This window comes from Podarcis erhardii (assembly GCF_964252035.2).
Source record: "Podarcis erhardii genome assembly, chromosome: 4".
NCBI lineage: Eukaryota > Metazoa > Chordata > Lepidosauria > Squamata > Lacertidae > Podarcis > Podarcis erhardii.
Window position 1 is genome coordinate 73446724 of NC_138508.1, and position 23113 is coordinate 73469836.

Below are 23113 nucleotides of genomic sequence, written 5' to 3' on the forward strand. Positions count from 1 at the left end.
TCGCCGCTTCCCCCAAGTGCGCCGCGATAAAGGCGCCGGCTGGCTCCCTCCTCTCCTCTCCGTCGGCTCGTCCTTCCCGCGGCCGTCCGGTCCCGCCGCAGCCATGGTCCTGAACCCCGTCATCGGGAAGCTGGTCCACAAGAGGGTGGTGCTGGCCAGCGCCTCTCCGCGCCGCCAGGAGATCCTCACCAACGCGGTGAGTGTGCCGCCTTCGCTGCGCGCCGGGGCAGCCTGTGCGCTCTCGCGGCTCCTGCGCCCCGCTTGGCACCGCCCGTCCCCCGGGTGGCCCCTGCCTTCCTTTCCGCCAGGGGGGCTGCTGCGTGTAAGTCGCCTTGAGATGGTGGTTTGGAAGGCGATTGATAAATAACTTGTAACGATATTAATAAACAGCCCATCACTGCATCTTGGCTGCACCGCTTGAATTCCTGCCTGCCAGGTTGACAGCTCAAGAGGGAGAGAGGGAGGGGACGCTGAGAATCCCATTGGCAGCCACTTTCTTCCCAACTACTTATCAGGAAAAAAATAATACAAATCTGCGGTTCTGCTCCCCCCCCCAAAAAAAGTCTGCCCCCCCCCCCGCAAAAAAGTTCATTTTGTGGCAACCCTACTCTGAGCCAGGGCTTAATGTTCTCTCGCTCTCACTCTCTCACACACACAGCCCTCCACTTTTGGTCCTGCAATGAAGCAGCAACGAAGTGCTCAGGATATATTAGTGTCCTAAAATCCTACTCTGCATGTGTTGGAGCCACTGCCCTAGCCACAAATAGCACATCTGTCGTTTGGACGAGCCTCTGTTTCAAAGGGGACAAAAAATTCAGACAAACCTTTGTGTCAGTTATTGGGGTGGGGATTCAAAAGCAAGTTCTAAAGAAAGGAGCAAGTTTTCAAGTTCATCTGGCTAAAAGTGCGGCGAGGAAATAAATGGATGTTGAGTGCGATGGAAAGTTCATGTCTGCAGCCTGTAAAATAGTTTATGAGATGAAATGAAGGTGCTGTTGTGCAAGTTCACCATGGGTTGGACTCAGACCCAGGATAGCAGGCTGCACTACAGACAGCTCCCCCCCCCACAACATTCCAGGGGGGAGGGAAGGGGGGGGAGACAGTGGCACAGAGTGCAATGAGATGGCAGGTCTTCAAAGGTGCATTCAGTTCTCACACATTTTGAAGTCTTTGAAAGTACTCGATACACTAGTTCAGCTGTGGAATTTGCTCCCAATGGAGGCTGCGATGATCACCAATTTGGATGGCTTTAAAAGAGGATTAAGGAGTGCGGGTAGCACTGTGGGTTAAACCACAGAGCCTAGGACTTGCCGATCAGAAGGTCGGCGGTTTGAATCCCCACGACGGGTCCCTGCTCCTGCCAACCTAGCAGTTGAAAGCACGTCAAAGTGCAAGTAGATAAATAGGTACTGCTCCGGCGGGAAGGTAAACGGCATTTCCATGCACTGCTCTGGTTCGCTAGAAGCGGCTTAGTCATGCTGGCCACATGACCTGGAAGCTGTACGCCGGCTCCCTCAGCCAGTAAAGCGAGATGAGCGCCGCAACCCCAGAGTCGGCCATCACTGGACCTAATGGTCAGGGGCCCCTTTACCTTTAAAAGAGGATTAGACAATAGATCATGCAGGGATCCTGCTATATCAGGCCAATGGCCTGTCTAAGCCAGCATCTTGTTCTCGCAGTGGCTAACCAGATGCCTGTGGGAAACCTGAAAACAGGATTCAAGCACAAGAGCGCTCTCCCCTCCCATGATTTCCAGCAGCTGGTTTCCAACCATGCCTCCAGAGTCATGGAGATAAATGCTTTCAGTAGCCGCTAGCCAGTTCAGTAGTCCCTCCACCAGCACCTTAAGCAGAGAGCATCCACATAGCCTTCAAGTTTTGTAAGATTTATTGCTGAAATAACTTAGTGTCTCTAACAGGGCCTCCGGTTTGAAGTTGTTCCCTCCTGGTTCAAAGAGACGCTTGAGAAGTCATCTTTCGCAGCTCCTTTTGAATATGCTGTAGAAACTGCAAGGCAAAAGGCGCTTGAAGTGGCAAACAGAATGCATCTGGTAAGCCATATACGGACCTCCATTGTCCGAGACGATGCTTTAAAAATGCTGTCAAACTCTTTGCTGTTGCAGTCCAGATCCCTACATCTTGGTTTATTGAACTTGGCTTATTAACAACGAACTATGTAACTACAGAAGTGCATGAGTGTTTGAGATGGGGCATGCTAACAATTAGTTGTGTCCATGTGACATTAGGGTGACATTTAATCTATAGTACAGTAGTACAGGAAGGCTTCCTGTTCCAGACAGTTGTGCACTAGGGATTGGACCAAGCAGGTGCCAAGTCCTCACAGAACCCCCTCATGTGACACCTTTAGCATAACTGTTTTATTTAATGGTTGATGGGAAAGCTGGATGCAGTCTAAATCAGTTCAAGATTGCTTCTATTGTGCTTATTCCCAACTTGCTGTTTAATTTCCCAACCGTTAGTTTAAGTTATGGTCAAGGTGGAAAACTGAACAAAATGCATTTTTATTTTTCAGAAACATCTTAGAACACCCGATGTCGTTATAGGGGCAGACACCATAGTGGTAAGTCATAGACACCAGCAGCTGAAAACTAGAATCTCTCTAATTAGCAACTCTTGTTTTATCAACACACGCAGGTCCCGCTTTCACTCGCAATACAGAAATTCACTTATCCAAACAGAAAGAATTGTTCCCAAACCATGCGACACACCCCACTGATTCAGGTGTCCAAACAGCCAGAGTTTGCCACTTCCTTACTTGTTTGTGCTTTGCTGGTTGATGGCAATCGTTTTTGGGCAGAAATCAAGGAGAGAGGGATGGGGGAGAGATCAGACAAATCAGAGAGCAGGAGGGATGGGACAAATCAGGGGGTTTTTTTGTCTCTCTTTTGCTGATTGGCTGCAGCCAATAATGGAAATCGTCAGGAAATAATGGAAATTGTCAGCTCATCATGCAAACGCTCACCTAATGAACAATTTCCTAGGAACACATTTTTTTTTGGAAAGCGGAAGTTGCATGTACTTATAATTGCACGATAGAAATTGGGTATGCCAAACCAGCCAGCCCAAGCTTCCATCAATGTGCTTTTTTTAACTCCAGGGTTTAAATAGCTCTTTCCTAGACTTCCTGCTTTTACTTGTGCATGGAATTAAACGCTTATCACCTGCAGTGTTTACTTTAAGTGCTTTGTACACAGACAGAAAGCAAAGTAGCTAATCATTAATATGTAAAAATATCCCAGGGTGAAAAGGAGTTGAGTTTAAGTGGAGAAGGACTGTAGCTTGAGTTGTACAGTAGATACCGTATTTTTTGCTCTATAAGACTCACTTTTTCCCTCCTAAAAAGTAAGGGGAAATGTGTGTGCGTCTTATGGAGCGAATGCAGGCTACACAGCTATCCCAGAAGTCAGAACAGCAAGAGAGATTGCTGCTTTCACTGCGCAGCGATCCCTCTTGCTGTTCTGGCTTCTGAGATTCAGAATATTTTTTTTCTTGTTTTCCTCCTCCAAAAACTAGGTGTGCCTTGTGGTCTGGTGCGTCTTATAGAGCAAAAAATACGGCACTTTAAATGAAAAAAGTCCAGAGCAGGATAGTAAAAACTCCTGTCTGAAATGCTGGTGAACTGCTGCCAAACTGTAAGTGTCAACAACACTGAACTAGATAGGCCATTGGACTGACTTGGTATAAAGTAGCTTCCTATGTCCTTATTTCACCTCAAGTAGCAACTCTTCTATGGGAGAGAACTAGGCTTTCCCTTGACAAGTGTATGCAAATATACATATTTAAATATATTTATTCCCATTTCAGACAATAGAAGAACAGATTTTGGAGAAACCAGTGGACAAACAAGATGCATATAGGATGCTTTCAAAGTTTGTACTTCAAATCACTGCTTATTTCTAACCATGTTACACTGCCATTGTCGGCCTTATTTGTAGATATGAAAAGCAAATGAAAAATTACTCGATTGAGATATGCTTTTCAGTTGCCCTTCATAAGAATGATAAGCATGTAGTTTCATTTGTTGGGGAAATGCATCTATTACAGTTACCTGCATTTCTTGTGTAGTTATTCCCACAGCTCATAACAGGCTAGCTCTGTTTCAGATTAATCTCTGGATCACTTTTTAAATCTGCTTGTCAAATACAACCATAAACACACCTGTGTGTGAATCACAGCAGGCAGGCTGTGATACATTTTTGTGAAAGCATCAAGCTTTTATTTTAATCCATGCTTGGACCTATTGTTTTGCGTAATCAAATTGGACCTAATTTGACCATGGCTACTTATTGCATAGTTGAGTTTCCTATAAAAGTTTCTCTTGCCTAGTCACACATTAGAAGAGAACTTACCAATATTTTGTAATGTGCACTGCTTAGAGAGTTTCATGATTAAGTAGTTTATAAATCTAATTGTTAAAAACATAAAATGAGACCTCACGCCCAAAGTATAGCACACCAGTTAGTTTTTCTCACCAATGCTTTCAAATTTTATGTCTGTTTTTCATTTAGATAAGGAGAGAAAGGTATCATTTTGTGCCTGGTTCTCGTGCCTTTTTCATGTTTTCAGTAGTACTTCAGTTCAGAGGTAGCAATCAATGTAAACGCAATCCAGCCAAAGTCAAGCACTTTGAAGCCCCATTCAGTTCGGTGGGAGAATAAAACAGAATCAAAGTTAAGTGCCTAGCTTTGCCTTGTTTGTAAGGCTATAAAATTGAGTAGATTGCCAACATTGCTGCATCATTCATAAATAAGCAGAATTTGTTTTTCAAACAAATTCAAGTGTTAGATTTCCAAAAAATTAGTGCAAATTGGCTGCAGCATAAATATATCTGCTTTTTCTCGCAGGCTGAGTGGCAAGGAGCACAGTGTTTTCACAGGTGTCGCAATTGTGCACTGCAGCAGTAAAGGTAATTGGTAAGAACGAATACAGATGCTTGTGGCGAATCAAAGTCTCATTTGACCCTGTAGCCTACTTACTTGTCAGTGAAATCTTCCCCAACCCAGAAGCCTCCAAATGTTGTTGGGCTGCAACTCCCATTAGCCCCAGTCAATATGGCCATTAGGGTAAGGAATGATGGTATTTGCAGTCTAACCTCATTTGAAAGTCACCAAGTGGGGGACTTTAGTGTCTGCGTGCATCGGAAGACTGCAGGAGTTTGGCTTTTCTCTCTTTGTTCACACTGAGGAGTACATTGGGTGATAGCCAACTAAGTTTTACTCGGAGTAGATCCATTCAAATTAATGAACATGACTGAGTTAAGTCCATTCATATTTCAGTGGGTCTGCTCTGAGTTGGATAGCATCCAGTGTTTTTAGAGGACAGCACTTTGTGATGAATGGAATTGCTTAGAAGTGTTGAGAGCCAGTGTGGTGTGGTGGTTAAGAGTGGTACATTCGTAATCTGGTGAACTGGATTCGCTCCTCCGCTCCTCCACTTGCAGCTGCTGGGTGACCTTGGGCTAGTCAGACTTCTCTGAAGTCTCTCTGACCCACTCACGTCACAGAGGTTTGTTGTGGGAGAGGAAGGGAAAGGAGAATGTTAGCCACTTTGAGACTCCTTCGGGTAGTGATAAAGCAGGATATCAAATCCAAACTCTTCTTGAGAATTCATTTTGAAGTGGGTGGATATCAGACACCCCAGCCCAAGGGGTATGTGATGGCACCTCAGTGGCTTCTGTTGAGGCTTGTGGCATCTGCTGGAAAACACAAAGGGCTGGATTCAAGGATGTCTGCTAGTGTAGTGGGACCCCATCTCCCCAAACCACGTGCCACCCCAAAATTGACACTGGAAGGTTAGGAGAACTAACACAGTAACAGGCAAAATGATAACAAGCATTTTAAGCAGGTCTCAGATCTAGAAATAAGTTGAATCTAACTATAATAGAACTGGGCACTGTCAACTTCCTATTCATAGTAAAACACTTTGAGTTAGGGTTTGTATCTGTTGTCCTTGCCAATTTCTTGCCTTGCTGGCTGTGACTTGGCTTGACAACTTCCATGTTGATTCTGCTTGCAAACGTGTTGACATTCACACCGTGACCCAGTTTCATGTATTTATCTTTCCAGAAATTCCCAGTAATTAATCCCCTTTCCCCCAAATGCTGAACTCAGTTGAAGGTCACTGAGGAGCATATGATTGATCAGGCAAAAGACAGTAAAGCCAACCTAGGTGATTATTTTGGCAAGGTGACGTCAACCTTTATTTACTCCCCGCTCACATGAACACAATGGCAGTAAATCGCAGAATCAGATGTGATTGTAGGCAGACAACTAGAATTGTTCTAGTGGCTGAAGACAGTCCAGAAGCACCAAACAGAACATGCAGTCAGTATCACCAGCATAAATCAGAATCTTTGCCTTTTCACAGCAACCCGCTACATGCATTCCCACTGAACATGTCTTGTTCCCATGTTCTATCCTTGCCCCTCAAAATAAAATGGATTATTGCATTGCATTGCATTGTGGCCCTGAATGTCTACTCAGGCAAATCCCATTGATTAAGGAGATTTACTTTCAGGAAAATATGTATAGGATCACAGCCACAATGTTTGTCAAAACAGGGGATAAACTCCAAATGTTGGAGCATTGAGGAGTTTAAAGTCATATCATAGCCCCAGAACAATAAAGTTGTATTTATTCATTTGATTTCTATCTTAAAGACTCAAAAGTGGCTTTCAGTAGTTTTTCCTTGGTGCTAATATGCTTGCTCCCAAAAGGCTTTCCGGCTTAGGAAATCAAATGTTCAGTGGGATAAAAGAGGCCAAACTAAATGAAAATGATGCAGCAACAAGCAAGCCGTAGCACTGATACAAAAATATATCTAATGCTCTTGCCAGGCAGCCACCTCCGAAATGCCTAGTTGTGCATTAAAAGAGCTGCTGCATCATTGATGGGGGTTGTTGTTGGTTTATATGGAGAACATCCCACAAGGCAGCCCAGGTCCAGTGATGCTGCTCCTTCTCCCAAAAGCGATAATGGTGACTGTTTGAGAAGGTGCTGCAGACTGGGCTGGGTGGAAAGCAAAGCTCAGTTCCAGGTCTGACTATGATAGTTTCTCTAGAGCTCTGCCCAGGAGGCAGGTGGATTTTAACTCACAGGCCCTGCAATGGGCTTCTTCTCAAGCAGCAGCACCAAGAGTTTAGTGTTGACTGTTGGGAAACATGCTGTAGATTCTGGGTGGGTACCAGAACTGATTATCCGGATAATGATAACATTTCAACCTGAATAAGATTTTCTCTTTTTAATGCAAAACAAAGGCTAGTCTCCAAAGAGCTGCACAACTTATTTCACATGCCCAAAGGTTGGGTTTTTGTTTTTGTTTTGGAATTGTTTCTCAAAAAGGAGATCTCTGTACCCAAAGGCTACCCATTAAAAAATAAAATAAAGAATGGAGCATGTTTTTGAAAGCAGTTTGTAATGTGCCTTTAGTTCAAAGGAGAGAGAGTCAAAGGCCTACTTGAGTATGCCCGATCCTGTGTAAAAGAGTTTGTAGTACAGCTGCCAAATATAACTTATCCCACTGTTTTGCATGTTATCCAATTTAAATGAGTAAGTGAGCCTTTGGAAAGCATGTTTTGTTTTTATTAAACTACGCATGCTGGTACTGAAGAGCATATAAGTTAACACCAAATTATGATGTTCCTTCAGTCTGTAATAATGTTTATTATTATAGCTTCCACTATCATTTGCACCAATCTATGCTGCAGCTATTTAGCTCATTGTATATTGCTGCTGCCTCCAGAATGTTAACAAAGATCTGCACTGCAGATCAGTACAGAAGAACATCCTTGACTTGAAGGGCAAGGGAAATATAAAGCCAGTTTTCAACAGATTGCATCAAATGCCTCACCAATATTTAGAGGGATATTTATAAACTAGCATCTCATTTTATTGAAGTAACTGGAAGGATGTTTATGTGTAGAAGATCCATGTATTCATTGCAGCATAATTTGGATTTGAATTTGGAAATGCAGGCCTACTGACTGCAGTGTAACGTATTCATAATAAAAATGCTTTAAAACTGCTGGTGTTCATCAGATATGTCATTGTTTTAAAATCAGTGGTTTTTCTTTTTCTAGATAATCAGCTAGAGACTGAAGTCACAGATTTCTATGAAGAAACCAAAGTTAAGTTTTCTGCACTCTCCGAAGAACTCTTATGGGAGTATATTCACAGTGGTGAGCCCATGTAAGCACAATAGTTGGGAGCGGATTTGAATGCAAACCTAATCACTATAGATGGCTTGTTGTGTGGGGAAAACCAGCTGTTTGTGTAGCACATGAAACAAAAAGGGAGTTTAGTCTGGGAATATGTAACATTGCATAAAATAATATGTTTGGTTTGTCATCTAGCAAGAGGGAGCGAGAACAGTTTGGGATTTTGAGGGTGAGGGCAGGAAAAAATTGGTAGCAGAATTCAAAGGCCTACTATATGTTAAAGAATGAATGTGGAAAACAGGATATATCAAAAGCATTTGTTTAGTCTACATCATAGATATAACACTGTTATCAAGACAACCAGTCTCTCTCTTGCCCTCCTTTTTTTTTTATCTTGAGGAAAACTGGATTTGTGCCTTTGATGTTTCAGCTTTGCAGACATACTTTAGTTGTATGTGACAGTCATACAGGGGCATAGAACAAATTGCCAAAAACATAGGTTCTCCTGAAGAATAACTACATGTGGCCTGAAAATCAAAGTGAAGAGGAGCTTGCCCCTCCATCCTTCCTAAATGTTACCCTGTTCATTATTAAACATGATTTGAACATCTAGGCCAGGGCTGGATCTTTTGGAGCCTGTAGGTATTATTATTACTATATTTATTTATTCCCTGCCTTTTTTCCTGACGGGACTCAAGGTGGCTTCTCTCTCTTGGGTTATTCTTCCACCAGTCACACACATACACATACTTTCCTTTTCTGTGGGGTTTGGGTGAAAGTCTCATCCAATAGAACTAAAAATGAGCCTGTTGAATTTACATGATTTTTCAAGGTCCCCGAAAAACCAACATCACATTGGATGATGATTTTAAAAAACTACCTTGGGGCATACAAGATGCCCCATCCTGACTGTAGTTTCCCCCTCTGTATCAAAGGTCTCTGACTTTTTGGAGAATCACAGGGAACTGCTTTAGGAAGGCAGGGAGATCAGAATTCCTAGTGCCTGTGAACACCTCACTTATGTTGGTATCTGTGTGTCATATCTAGGTGACTAAAAAAATGAGATGCAAATAGTTGCTAACTTAGCTTTGGTGTTGTTTAGTCATTTATTCGTGTCCAACTCTTCATGACCCCGTGGACCAGAGCACGCCAGACACTCCTGTCTTCCACTGCCTCCCGTAGTTTGGTCAAACTCATGCTGGTAGCTTCGAGAACACTATCCAACCATCTCTGTCGTCTCCTTCTCCTTGTGCTCTCAATCTTTCCCAGCATCAGGGTCCTTTCCAGGGAGTCTTCTCTTCTCATGAGGTGGCCAAAGTATTGGAGCCTCAGCTTCATGATCTGTCCTTCCAGTGAGCACTCAGGGCTGATTTCCTTAAGAATGGATAGGTTTGATCTTCTTGCAGTCCATGGGACTCTCAAGAGTCTCCTCCAGCACCATAATTCAAAAGCATCAATTCTTTGGCGATCAGCCTTCTTTATGGTCCAGCTCTCACTTCCATACATCACTACTGGGAAAACCATAGCTTTAACTATACGGACCTTTGTATTGCCATTTTTGCCAGTGGGAAATTCTGATATTTTTTTAGTGCTCAAACTAGCATGTTTTTAAATCTTTGTTGAGAGCATGTTACTGATCAGAATTGTGTCATTTGCATAGTAAATGCTAGGGATTTTTAGGATGAACTTCAGTCTTGCAACCGAGAGAGATGTTTAGACTACAGATGTTCAGGCCTTGATCTTTCTGTGCAAATCAATAAGCAAATTCTGCCCTGGCACAGTGTTTGGGAGGGATTGGTGATGGATTTAGCTGATTCCCTTCCTGCCAGGATTTTGTGGCTTGCCCATAATTAAACTCGTGTGCTTTAGACGGGTCAAAAGTTCATGAGATCTCAAAATGAAACAGAAGTCAATCAGCCTTTAAACGGAATGACCCAAACCCTCTGGGTTTAGAAATCAGCCTCAGCATGGCACATTAGGGCCTTACAGTTCTGTCTGCTTGATGAGAACAAAGGGGGAAAGTCTTTTGCAACAAGAATTTAGGCAAGCTTATGTGTTCTCCACAACTGAATTTATTTTTAGATGACTGTGTACCGTTTCTTCTCCTTTTGTGAGCAGTGGGAAAATCCAAAGGGCTTCCTGGATTTATTGCCTTCCATTAAGAGTAATGAAAGTGTGTACTGAAACTGATTTATCTACTCCTCTAGCTCATATCACCCCATCCGGCACAGATATAAAAATAGATGTCTGCTTATGTATGTAGATATGAAGCAGAAATTGGGGGGGTTCTTAACACAACATTCTACCTTGAAGGAGAAAGAGAAACAAGCCACACCTGCTTCTAGAACACTATTACTCTGCTCTTCTTTTCTTAAGCAGTTAACATACCAGCTAACAGCAGCATTACTTTGCTGAAGGTTCAGTGGCACCTTTAAGACATGTTGTTTAGATGCTACATTGGTCCTTGGGTTTTGCTGAGCCTACTAGTCACTGAGCAGGGAATTAGAAGCATTATACACCAAATCCAGCATTTTGAATTGTGTCTAGAAGGCTATAAATAGCTGTGAAAACCCTATATACTATTACGCCACAGATGCATTCTTAATTAAGCCATTTGACTGTTTTCTGCATCTGGGCTCTTGAAGGCTCCATATAGTATTATGGGTTAGCAAAGAGTCATAATGAATGTCCTAGGTGCTCTTGTTGTCACAGAGTTGCTGAAGTTAACCAGGTTCAGACCTGGTAGTAATAGTAGTAGTAGTAGTAGTAGTAGTAGTAGTAGTAGTAGTAATAGTAATACTATACCACCCATTTGACTGGGTTGTCCCAGCCACTCTAAGCAGCTTCCAGCAAAATATAAGAACACAATAAAATGTCAAATATCTAAAACCTCCCTATACAGGGATGACTTCAAAGGCCTTCTAAAAGTCATAAAGTTATTTATCTCCTTGGCATCTGATGGGAAGGTGTTCCACAGGGAGGGCGCCAAGAAGGCCCTCTACTTGGTTCCCTGTAACCTCACTTCTTGCAATGAGCCAGAAGACCTTTGGAGCTGGACATCAGCGGGAATGGAGACACTCCTCTAGATATACAGGGCCGAAGCTGTTAGGGTTTTAAAGATCATCACCAACACTTTGAATTGTGCTCAGAAACGTACTGGGAGTCAATGTAGATCCTTTAGGACTGAGGTTATATGGTCCTGGCGGCTGCTCCCAGTCACCAGTCTGGAAGCTGCATTCTATATTAGTTGTAGTTTTTGAGTCACCTTCAAAGGTAGCCCCACATAGAGTGCATTGCAGTAAACCAAGTAGGAGATAACCAGAGCATGTACCACTCTGGCAAGACAGCCGGCAGGCAGGTAGGGTCTCAGCTGGCATACTAGATGGAGCTGGTAGACAGCTGCTGTGGACACAGAATTGACCTGCATCTCCATGGGTAACTGTGAGTCCAAAATGCAACACTAGTTTACGAGTTCCAGAAGGCTTTAGACATGTTTTTCATAAATGGCTGCCCCTTATGCCCCCTGAACTGCTTTCGAACTCAAGGGAAGTGTCAAACAGTTTCATGGTTGGGTCAACTTCACAATGTAAATACAAGACAACAAATCCACTGAGCATAAACTCTTTATTTGGTTCTCTATATTTTCAGATCCTGCACAAAATGTTTAGCTTTTGAAATACGTAATGCAGAATAATGTCTAGGTGAAACTAAGATACCCGATCCTTTTCCATCCAAGTGCTGCTTCAATTTATTTTTTTAACTTTCTCTCTAGGGACAAAGCTGGTGGCTATGGGATCCAGGCACTTGGGGGAATGTTAGTGGAATATGTTCACGGAGACTTCTTGAACGTGGTGGGGTTTCCTTTGAATCGCTTCTGCAAAAAGTTAGCAGAATTATATTATCCGCCCCCAAAGCACACTATCCATCACATAAAGCATGACTCTATCCCTTCAGTAGAGACTTTTGAGATTCTAAGTGATGGGGAATGTGACTCTTCAGATAACCACACACAGTTTGAAGCTGCTAAGAAGAGAAACGGTGGTGGAGTCCCCCACAGCCTGGAAAAGTGCATAAAGAGCAGTCATTCTTGCAACACACCTGTGGAAAGTCAGAATGGAATAATAGAAAATGCAACACAATTCCCATCTAAACTCACTCACCTTCTGGATGGCTTCAGAGCATCAAAGGTATCCCATCTTTTGTTCTTTTGTATATAGATCTGCAAAAAAAAGTTTTTGTTAATTTTATGGAATATGGCACCTGTGGGCTTGGGGAATGTGCCTGCATTAAAGGACAATAACCTGAGCTCCAGAGACCTGGAAAAAGCAGGTTTTATTCTGTTTGTACAGGTTTGTCCATTATGATACAATGAATTTTTAGTGAACAAGAGTATGTTTACAGCTGCAATTCTTTATATGCTGGTTCTTACATTTCTTAGTTGCTCAAATACTTGGTCAAGGGTAAATAAGAGATCTTTTGTGAAGATCTGAAAGCAGCCTGAGATGTTTGTAAATACCACTACAAAACTCTCCCTCTGTTGCTGCAAATGGGAGGTGGCTGTTGACACGACATAGACTCAGTGCCCTAACTCATCATTGCTACACCCAAACCCACACCTCTTCTCTCTTCTCCATTCTCCTACCCTACCTGGAATGGCAATGAAGTAACCTGAAGCTGGTCATTAATTTTTAAGAAAAAGTTGAAATTATTACTTCTCTCCGCTTGGTTGTTGGGCAAACCATCATATATTGCCCAAGTCTATTGCTGCAGGTCTCAGATTCAATCCCCTGCTTATCCAGAATCGGATGGAAGGTGATGTGAAAGACTTTTGCCTGAAGTCCTGAGCCCCCGCCACTCAGAATAGACAATTCTGGACAGATAGAAAAAAATTGTCTGACCTAGTTATACCAGGCAGCTTTGGTACAAAATGAAAAACCAATTGGCATCTACTGACTCACTGACAACTGCTTCATAGTTAAAAATGCCTTTATAGACCTCTTGTTTCTCTTTAAAAATATATCTAGATTCTTCTGTTGTGAATGCTTGGCAACTACACATTTTTTTGGATACCCTTAGTATTCAGCAAGGTACATTTTTAGATTAAAATTCAGCATTAAAAACGTTAAGCGGCCATGAAGTCTTGTGAACAGGTGTCTGTTTCAGCCAAGGCTAGCAACCATCATTTCCTCTGTAATATCCTTACCGTGGCTTGTATTTTGATAGATAACCAGAACGAACTGACAGAAGTGACAGTGAAAGAAAAATCAGTAAACAGTTCCACATGTTCTTGTTTTCAAGTGACTACTGTTTGTCTCCCATAATCTCTTGGATGTCGTGATCAGTAACAAATTTCAGCAGCTGAACTTCCATCCACAATAGCGTAGCCCAAAGTGGGGCTGGAGCAGCTAACCCAGGCACTGATGTGACTTAGTAGCTTATGGATTGCCTTGATAAGTTTTTCTTTTAGTAATCAATGTACATTTCATGTCCGCAGGCTTTGTTTGTGGCATCTAAGCTGAAAGTATTTGATATTCTGAAAGATAAGGGCACCTTGACAGCTATGGAAGCTGCTAATAAACTTAAAACCTCGGTGTGTGGCACAGAAAGATTACTTGATGCCTGTACTTCTCTTGGCCTATTGGACAAGAACCATCTAGGTGAGCCTTCTTCTCTAAAACATTTGGGGGTGGGGAATGAAAAGGAACTTGTAGCAGGACCTTCATGCAATTGGATTGTTGGCTAGACTACAGGCATATGTAACGGTGAAGAACAAAAAAGTGTGTCTAGAGAAATGAGTCAAATATGATTTCCTGATTAACTTAGCACAGCCTTAGAAAAAGCAACACTTAAGGCCAAACTATTCTGGTGTCTGCGGCTCTCTTTTTTATTTTTAAGGGGTTGTATTTCCTACCCCAGTGCTCAAAATATTTTGGACCAACACTTTGGTCAGTGTGAGTATGTCCTGTGGGTAGAAGTGCCTGTCTGTCCCTGGGACACTTCCCATGCTTCCACTTGCACACTACTGCACTCAGGTTGAACTTTGTCATTTGAAAACAATGCATTTTTAGGGCTGCAGTGTCGTTTTCTTAACATCACATTGCATCTTTCAGTGGCAAGGAAATGTGCAAACTGATTATAAGAAGCAATTATAATATTGGGTTTAATTAAATTCTTTACTGAGCTGTGCCGATCTGTGGAAATCAACTGAGCTGTGAAACCCTTGCAGCTGGTTAGGTTTAGCTTAATGAATTGAAAAAAGAGACACTAAGGAAGAATAATACGGATCTTGCAAAATTTTCTGTCTTCAAAGGTTACAGCAATACAGATATGGCAAATTTATATCTAGCATCAGATGGCGAATGTTCACTTCATGACTACGTTCTGTACTGTAATGACCACACATGGCCTCTGTATAAACATTTGGAGTTGGCCGTCAAAGAGGGGACTCCGCTGAACCAAATATTTGAGAAGAAAGCAGAAGATTGTATTCAGGTAGTATAGAATCCACACATTCTTTATATAGAGCTTTGGTTTAAAACATTACGTGCTTTGGAGATGGTCACTACTGGGCAAGTTTAACTTTCATTTTTTGATTGTGAGCTGCCACAGTATGCCTAGAAATTAATTTTTTGAAGAGTTGGGTGCCTATAATGCAACTGGGGTCCCTGTTGTGCTGGAAAATTTCTTTGAGCCAGCAGAGCCATCCATAAGAAGAAAAGGGAAGGTGGCAATTTTTGTCAAGTCCCTCTTCCCATTCAGCTCTCCTCACCACCTGCCCTGATGTATGCTCTCCCAAACCTCCAGAGCAAATGCTCAGGGGATGTGCAGGGAACTGTAGCAGGAACGGCAGAACTTTGAAGATCACCTCGACCCATTTCACCTACAGAAGACTACTGAATTAAATAGCTTTCTGTCAGAGGAGGCACACAAATTGGATACAGTCTACAGACCAATTACACAAAATATTCAGAGTTAACCAAAGTATTATATCTATATTATTAGATTATATTGCTACACATTTTAATACTGGCAGCCAGCAAATGGGCTCTTCTCACCACCACCACCACACCGCCCAATATAGTACCATAAGGGCTGGTATATGTTAGTTTGCTAATGCAAGTAAAGTTTCTATCTATCTATTAATAGAAAACTGCCAAAAAATAACCCCAAAGTCCTATGCTGGTAAGGTTTAAGCAGAGGACAAATAAATGCTTTGTGTAAACCACTGTAGTAGTTAAATTGAGGAAAATACCTGACTCTGAATACAAGCTAAAATCAAGGATTCAATGTCAGATCCTAAAATTACTATGATCTGCAAACTATTTCCCTCCATCAGTTATTTGGAGCTCTTGGGCAATGAAGTGGAGTCGTAGCTTAGTTCTTACTGAGGTGGGAAATTTTGTTGGGCTGTACCACTTCTGCCCATCACATGGTAGAATGCCCCCTCCTGTATAACAGAAAACAAACCACCTGTGTTTATAGTACACAGACATGTTAAGGAGATCTTCTTCTCCCTGTCATCTAGTTCTTAGGTGTGGAAGGAAGTTTTATATGGAAGATCATTCAAAACCATAGGAGTTCCAGAAACACTCTGGGCTCTTTCTTACTTTTTCCAAATGAATTTTATTATAATTACCAACAAAAAATTTATTTACATCATAGTAAATTATCAGCAGCAGCAAATAGTTGTGTAAGGCAATCCTAATGTTATATATAGTGAATCCAGTGAACACGGCTTTCTGACATAATCCAGAGAGTAGACTTCTCTGTTCTGTTGACATGGTCTTTAGAATAATCTGAAATGTCTGAATTATCACTCTTAAATTGTGAAGGAAACTCACTTTTTTGGTCATATTAAGATTAATAAAAATAAATATGACATTTCTCTTTTGTGTGGTGTGGCTATGGCTATTTCTTTTTTAGGATGAAAAAGCAAGTAGTTCTCAAGGTGTGTTTTTTAACACCTCTGCATATGTTCTGTTTATATCCTAATTCTTTTGAATGAGTCTAGAAACTTTGGTCTGCTCTGTTTTTAAGGATTTCTGTTGCCAAACTACAGAGGCGAAGCAACGTTTTATGAGTGCCATGCACAGCATTTCCAAACTAACAGCAAGAGATGTAGCCATGGCTTTTGACCTTTCACAGTTCAGAGCTGCGTGTGATTTGGGAGGTAGGCATTCCAATATCCGGGTGCATTGATGGAAAAATTCATTATAATTCCTGTTGTCATTGAATATGTAATTCTCTGTTATTTGCTTCCTCTTGGGTATCTTTCCTTATAACTTTGGTCTTAATATAAGCATTGAACTTCAAAGAGAATCTGTGGAATAGATAAGAAAACTCTGTTTTCTTGTGGGTGTACTTAAGCCTGTTCATGGTTCACTTAGGTAAATTTTAAATGCAGATTTATGGTGGAATATCAAAGTACATATGAAGCTACTGAGATGGAAATGCAGGTATTACTTTCTAGAATTAACAGCAAATGCATAGCAGCTTGGAACAGCCCAGTGTTGGGAGTACTTTTTTTGTTTTCAGAGAGAGTGGTTAAGATCTTTCTTGGAAAATCTTACAGCCTGACAGCCACTATAAGCAAATCTCAGTGGTTGAGGATGTTATGATCCATACAACCAGCTTAAATGCATTTTCTCACTTCTAAAAGAATATATGTGAAAGCATCTTGCAAGTTTTATAATTAGGCAGATTTTAATAGCTGCTGCTGGGTAAGCACTGAGTGCTAATATCATCAGAAGTAAGTTTTAACTAAATGAGGAACTAAATACAGGAGCTATTGTGATATTTTGCTCTCTTCAGGTTGCACTGGAGCTTTAGCTTATGAGCTGGTCCATATCTACCCAGAGATGAAAGTCACAGTATTTGACCTTCCAGAAATCATCATGAGTGTCTCCAGCTGTCAGCCTTCAAGACAAAACCCAGCTCAGGTTTCCTTCATGTCAGGTAAACATACCTCTTAGGTGCAGTGTGTATAGAATCTTGGCATATGTGAATACAAATGAGGCTTATCACAAGGCAAAGTTTATATGTTGAGTCATCTTTGCTTCCTTGAATGCTCAGTTTCTTGTGAAAGTATTATTGGTAAAGAATATATGTGATGAACATTTGTGTTAAAGGGCTGCTTATAACATATAGGGTGATATTCAACCAAGTTTAACTTAGAGTAGGTCCACTAAAATTAATGAACATGACTGTTAGATCTGTTTCAAAAACTGACTTGATATTTGGGGTATTGATAAGGCTGCTGAGATGAGGATTTGTTCATTCGTTTTAGAATTGATGAAAATGCATTTTTCAAACAGGTGACTTTTTCAAAGATGATCTTCCAAAAGGAGACCTTTATATACTTTCACGAGTTCTACATGACTGTTCAGAGGAGAAGATTTCCACACTCTTTAGCAAAATATATGCTGTTTGCAATCCAGGTAAGATTTGACTGCTCTTTCCCCTTTTCCTTTGTATTAGTATATCATGAAATAAGTTTATTTTAGCAAATAATAATAATAATAATAATAATAATAATAATAATAATAATAATTTATTTGTACCCCGCCCATCTGGTTGGGTTTCCCTAGCCACTCTGGGCGGCTTCCAACAAAGATTAAAAATACATTAAATACTAGTGAAAAGGGTTGTTTCCCCAAAGACTGTGCAAAATAAAATATTATAAGACAGTGTAAGGTTGCTATTATATGTGGCCACCTCTTTTCTGTGTTTTCCCCTATAATGTTTAACTCCACACAGAGTCTCTGGGGAGAATTGTCCTTTTCACTGTAAAATTGCAGTAAGTAGCGTATCAAAGGACAATTGCAAACATGTAAAAGTTGAATATTAGCTCTTAAGAACTATTAACATCCTTCTAATGGCAGTTTTGGGGACACGGGTGGCGCTGTGGGTAAAACCTCAGCGCCTAGGGCTTGCCGATCGCATGGTCGGTGGTTCAAATCCCCGTGGCGGGGTGAGCGCCCGTCTTTCGGTCCCAGCTCCTGCCCACCTAGCAGTTTGAAAGCACTCTTAAGTGCAAGTAGATAAATAGGTACCGCTTTATAGCGGGAAGGTAAACGGCGTTTCTGTGTGCTGCGCTGGTGCTGGCTCGCCAGAGCAGCTTCTTCACGCTGGCCACGTGACCCGGAAGTGTCTCCGGACAGCGCTGGCCCCCGGCCTCTTAAGTGAGATGGGCGCACAACCCTAGAGTCGGACACGACTGGCCCGTACGGGCAGGGGTACCTTTACCTTTTTAATGGCAGTTTTGATTAGAGCTTCACAGAATAGTTTTAAAGTATGTCCTTGACATATCTTAAGTTGCAGTCCTGTGCACACTTACCTGCAAATGAAACTAGTAGGACTTCTGTTAAACACGCCTAATTTTGTGTGTTAAATATTTTGTCTTCTCAAAAAGTGGAGTGATTATGATGCAGGGAGATCACTTGCTTTCTCCCCCACCTAAAAAGGGGGGGGGGGTATATCTAGACATGGTGATGTAGACTCCATAGCTGGAAAGGAGACAAGTACAGCCAGTAATTAAAGCAGGTTTTTACTGCCCTGCCACAGTGTGGTGAATGAAGGAATGAATGCGATAATGAAGCCTTATATCGCTGGCACTTTATTATTTTTAAATTCCAACATTAAAGACACTGGAGTGGTACATTACAAATCAGCCGGTCTCTTGAATCAAGAACAATATATTTAAAACTAAATCTTCATGTAAAAGAAAAAAGTTAGGGTCTGTGTCATCACCAAAGACAGTGATGCGTACCTTCAAAGTGCCTCCAGCACTTCAGATAGCAATGTAAATTTTGAGGAATGTAAATTGTAAGCACATCCCCCCCCACAACAATTAAACAGCTGTAGGGAATCAGGATTTTCCCACACTAGGGGTCCAGGTAAAAATTGAGGAGTGGGATGAAGCTGCTATTGGCGCAGGGGAAAGTGTTGAATTCCCTACACACACACACACACACACACACACACACACACACACATGCAGCAATCCCAGTCCTGGTGAGACTCTTTCCTGCAGCAGTTGCTCTTTTTGGTTCAAACTGCACATTTCTAGTATAGCTGTACAAACACCTCTAGTCAGATAAAGCAACTTTAGGAAAAGAAACAAATCTCCTGACTCTTAATAAAATAATAAAATAAAATAAAAACCTTCCTGTAGAGCAAGAGAAGACAAAATGCTAACTTGAAGTTAGAAATTTGTAACTAAACCGTGTTGTTGCTTTCTTTCTTTCCTTTAAATGCAGGCAGTGCTTTGCTGGTAGCAGAAATTGTGCTGGATGAGAAACAAACAAGCCCTGCTAGAGCTGTCCTGCAGTCCCTTAGTATGACGGAAGGCAAGCAAAGAACTGGCTTGGAGTACAAACAGTTATTGGAGAAACACGGATTCACCAATGTGCAGATTAAGATAACAGGAAACCTGCTAGATGCAATTTTGTGTTTTAAGAAAACATCTACCCATTAAATTAGATGGAGCAAGTAATTTGATTTACTGCCACCACCAGCTGGAATTGGTATAGATGTTTCTGTTTTGGGGTTGCACTAATGGTTGTCATGTTACAGTTTGAACTGTGCATAAAAGCTTGTCCTACTTTTCTTGATTAAAACAGTACTATGAAAATCCAGTGACCTATTTTTTTCCCTGTCTGGGAAATGCATTGCTTGCTCCTTTATATAATTGATGGCAATTTAGTTTCAAATACATGCTTATTTTTTCTTACCATGTGCCCCTTGCAACCACTCTTTAAAACTCAGGAAACATCAAGGAAACAAGAGAGAACAAACTGTGCATAAAGCTACAGTTCCACTAACTTCAGCGGGACTACTATGTAGTTTCTCATGCAATCTGTACAGCAGTTTTTGAAAGGTATAGGTGTTCATTCAGGGCTGTATCAGATATTGTCTGTCTGTGCAAGGTTAAATGTGGCACAGAAGAAGAATCCAATGCAACAGTAGCACTAGTGGAAACTTGTTGCCCAACAGATTGTGAAATCTATTGTGCAACAAAGTTGCCAACAACCAGATCACACATTCTCTTGTGCAGCAATGTTCACTAGTGCAGTGTTTCTCAAACCTGGGTTCCCCAATTGTTGTTGGACTACAGTTCCCACCATCCCTTGCTAGTTGGACCAATGGTCAAGTATGATGGGAGTTGTTGTCCAACAACAGCTAGGGACCCAAACTGAACAAGTATAAGTGACTTAGCAATTCGCTGTGAACATCCATGCCAGGTTTAGTGGGCATGTAAGAGAAACGACATCCATATTTGGAGTGGGTCAGCATGGAATAAAACTTCATACCATAAAATATCCCACTCCATTTCAGTAATGGCATCAAAATGTGGAGGTGGAGGTGGGTGATTAGGGCCTCCTCTCTGATCCAGAATAATTTAGTTAAATAACACTTCAAGAAAAAACATGAATACATAACTCTTTGATTTTTAAAAAAATGTCTTTTCAGAGAACTTGAAATGAATTCAATCAAATGTTCTCAGTGCAGTATTCCTTCCCAGTTCTCTGTCCTAGGAAGCTGTATAGAGAAATGACCGTTTTTATTTAAAACTATAGGTATAAATTGCTTTCTAGATGTGCCAAAACAACTTGTGACTAGTTCTATTGTTTCGTGGGTTTCAAAATATGATTATATACAGTTTACTTTGCTACAATTGACTGGACTGGGGTTTTTTAGGGGAGGCATGCAAGTTTTTTCTTTGACCTCTGGTTCACCCCCTGAACCATGCTATACAATCGTTCAGAATACTATCTGCTCTCATCTGATAAAAGGAGGGAAGAAAGCTACTCAACGCTCACTATAGTAACTTTCCAAAGACTACCAGCAGGTGAGTTACGGATTTTTATTCTCTTGAGCTAATCTTGAAACCATAAATACAAAGCATTAGCAAAGTTCCTTCATACAACATGCAGTGTGCAGAGCAAAGGTCTCCCTGATGAATCAAACAAGGAACACTTTATATTGTAACCATTTAATATGCATTTCAACCATAGAAAATTTCTCCTGAAAAGTTTTTGGGGTTTTTTTACATTGTGTTTCCTCTCTGTGCGCCCTCATGTTCCACATGCAACTTATATATCCAGAATGTCTGGTGGTACTTGTTTATTTGTCTATTTGTCAAAAACTTAGTTCTTATTCCTTTTAAGATTGGAAAATTTCATTTTAGATATCTTTGAACAATCAGTGTGTTAATGATTTAAGTTCCAAAAATGATTTATTACGATATATTTGCATAACCATTTCTGAAATAAAAAATGAGCCTCCTGATATTTTTACTATTAATACAAAAGAAGTCTCTTTCATTCTTTGAAAAGCACTATGCAAATAAAGCTATAAATCATCACTGTTTACAATTAGCCTATTTTTTAATTTCCTCCTTCTTTTGAAATCACTTAATCATTTCGCTGTTAGTGCTAAGTAACAGTCAAAATATCAATTCAAAGTATCAATTCAAAACAAATCAACAGTTTTTGATAAATTGTTTTTACCTAGGCAAGTTTACTCAGAAGGCCCATTGAGTTAAATGAAATGTTTTCTTGGTAACTGTAGCTTTCAAATAAAAAGGTTGTTTAGTAGTTTGGCTGCAATCCTGTGTTATTTTCTAGTTATGAAGTCCCATAAAACCAAGGGTACTTCTGAATAAATAAGGGTTATACAAAAATTTGTGAAAGCAAGCTAACAAGTGAAAATGATAAAGCTTAAGCCAAGCCCACCTGCTGATGAAGATAAAGTGTATGTGCCTAATTAAAAATAGTAAAGGAGAATCTAATATTGCGTGAAACTTTGAACCATCCCAGCTTGTGGGGTGGAATCACAGCTCAGTAAAGCAGTAACTGTCAATGTGAATGTGTACATATTTTAATATGAAAAAACAGAGTTGCAGCATCTTAAAGTCTACAAAAACGCATGCCATGACAATAAATCTATTAGTCTTCTAGCTGTGCCTTCAGACTCCCTTGTTTTGGCTGCTACAGACTAACAGGCTGGGCCTCGGGAATACATAAGGATACATTACATACAAAAGGGAAATAGCCAAAGACTTGCAACAATATATATGAAAGTGCAGTGTTTCATAAGTGATAACACTGTAATCTTTCTACTCTTCTCTGTCATGTCCTGTTGAAACAGAAGCTGTCAGGCCTCAGCACTGTTTGCCGTGTAATATTAATAGTATGGGACCATAATCTAAAACGGATGTAATATACGGATAGACTCTACAAAGCAATTAAACTGCAATACTGTCAATGCACAACGGAGTCTACTAACATTAGGGATTTCAGAGTGCTTTCCTGTAATACGTTTAGAACCCATTTCAACTCTGCTCGTTCAGGCCACAGGATGAAGTTACCTCCAATCCAGGTTAAAAGAGTCCTGATAAAATAACCCACGATAACCAACAGGGTGAATTGCTGGCACAGCAAGCCCAATGCGGAATCTTTTCCCGGCCCAACACACATCGGGTACACAAATTAAGTCCTGGCGAGTTCAATGGGATTGACCTCATGAATTTAGTGCTGCAACCTCGGGGCATAGCGGGGATCAGGCCCGAGTCAACATGAGCCGGGCCTGACTTCGTGCCAACTCACTGACACAACGGCCCATGCAGCCCGCGCTTCCGCTCCCCGCAGCAAAGCACTTGGAGCGCTCACACGTGCACTTTACACGGGAGTACGTCCGCTGTAACTCCCCCTCGAGCCACAACGGGGATATAGCTCCGACGAGGACCGCAGCCCAGTCATAACACCCACCGGGGTCCGCCATTCCAATTTAATAAAGAATAATAATAATGATAAATTCACTCAACAGCTCTTCGTGGGCGGGTTTCCTGGGCAAAGGAAGCGCGTCAGGAGGCCGCCTCTTCCTCCACCGGCGTCTGCGAGGCCGCGGATCCCTCCTCTTTGCGGCTGCCCCGCCA

The 23113-nt window shown here is 41.4% G+C and overlaps 1 protein-coding gene and 1 long non-coding RNA gene across 2 annotated transcripts; one reads left to right on the forward strand and one right to left on the reverse strand.

Annotated features, from left to right (window-relative positions):
* On the forward strand, positions 1-20747 carry ASMTL (acetylserotonin O-methyltransferase like). The gene is made up of 13 exons (XM_081858705.1): positions 1-196; positions 1919-2050; positions 2533-2580; positions 3825-3889; positions 4865-4926; positions 8098-8206; positions 11948-12362; positions 13670-13832; positions 14486-14667; positions 16213-16345; positions 16987-17130; positions 17490-17612; positions 19434-20747. Exons 1-13 carry the CDS (start codon positions 104-106, stop codon positions 19649-19651), a joined length of 1887 nt encoding a protein of 628 aa, XP_081714831.1. The 5' UTR covers positions 1-103; the 3' UTR covers positions 19652-20747.
* Positions 11935-23088, reverse strand: LOC309340179. The gene is made up of 3 exons (XR_014155825.1): positions 23003-23088; positions 12336-12394; positions 11935-12049 (listed from the first exon to the last, which is right to left on the reverse strand). It is a non-coding gene; the product is annotated as an uncharacterized lncRNA (long non-coding RNA).
* Positions 23089-23113: the final 25 nt, after the last annotated feature.

Excerpts from the sequence above, each read along its gene's own strand:
- ASMTL (XM_081858705.1), top strand. The coding sequence starts at position 104 with ATGGTCCTGAACCCCGTCATCGGGAAGCTGGTCCACAAGAGGGTGGTG. Across the intron at positions 197-1,918 it reads AGGAGATCCTCACCAACGCG|GGCCTCCGGTTTGAAGTTGT; the intron begins GTGAGTGTGCCG and ends TGTCTCTAACAG. Across the intron at positions 16,346-16,986 it reads AGCTGCGTGTGATTTGGGAG|GTTGCACTGGAGCTTTAGCT; the intron begins GTAGGCATTCCA and ends TGCTCTCTTCAG.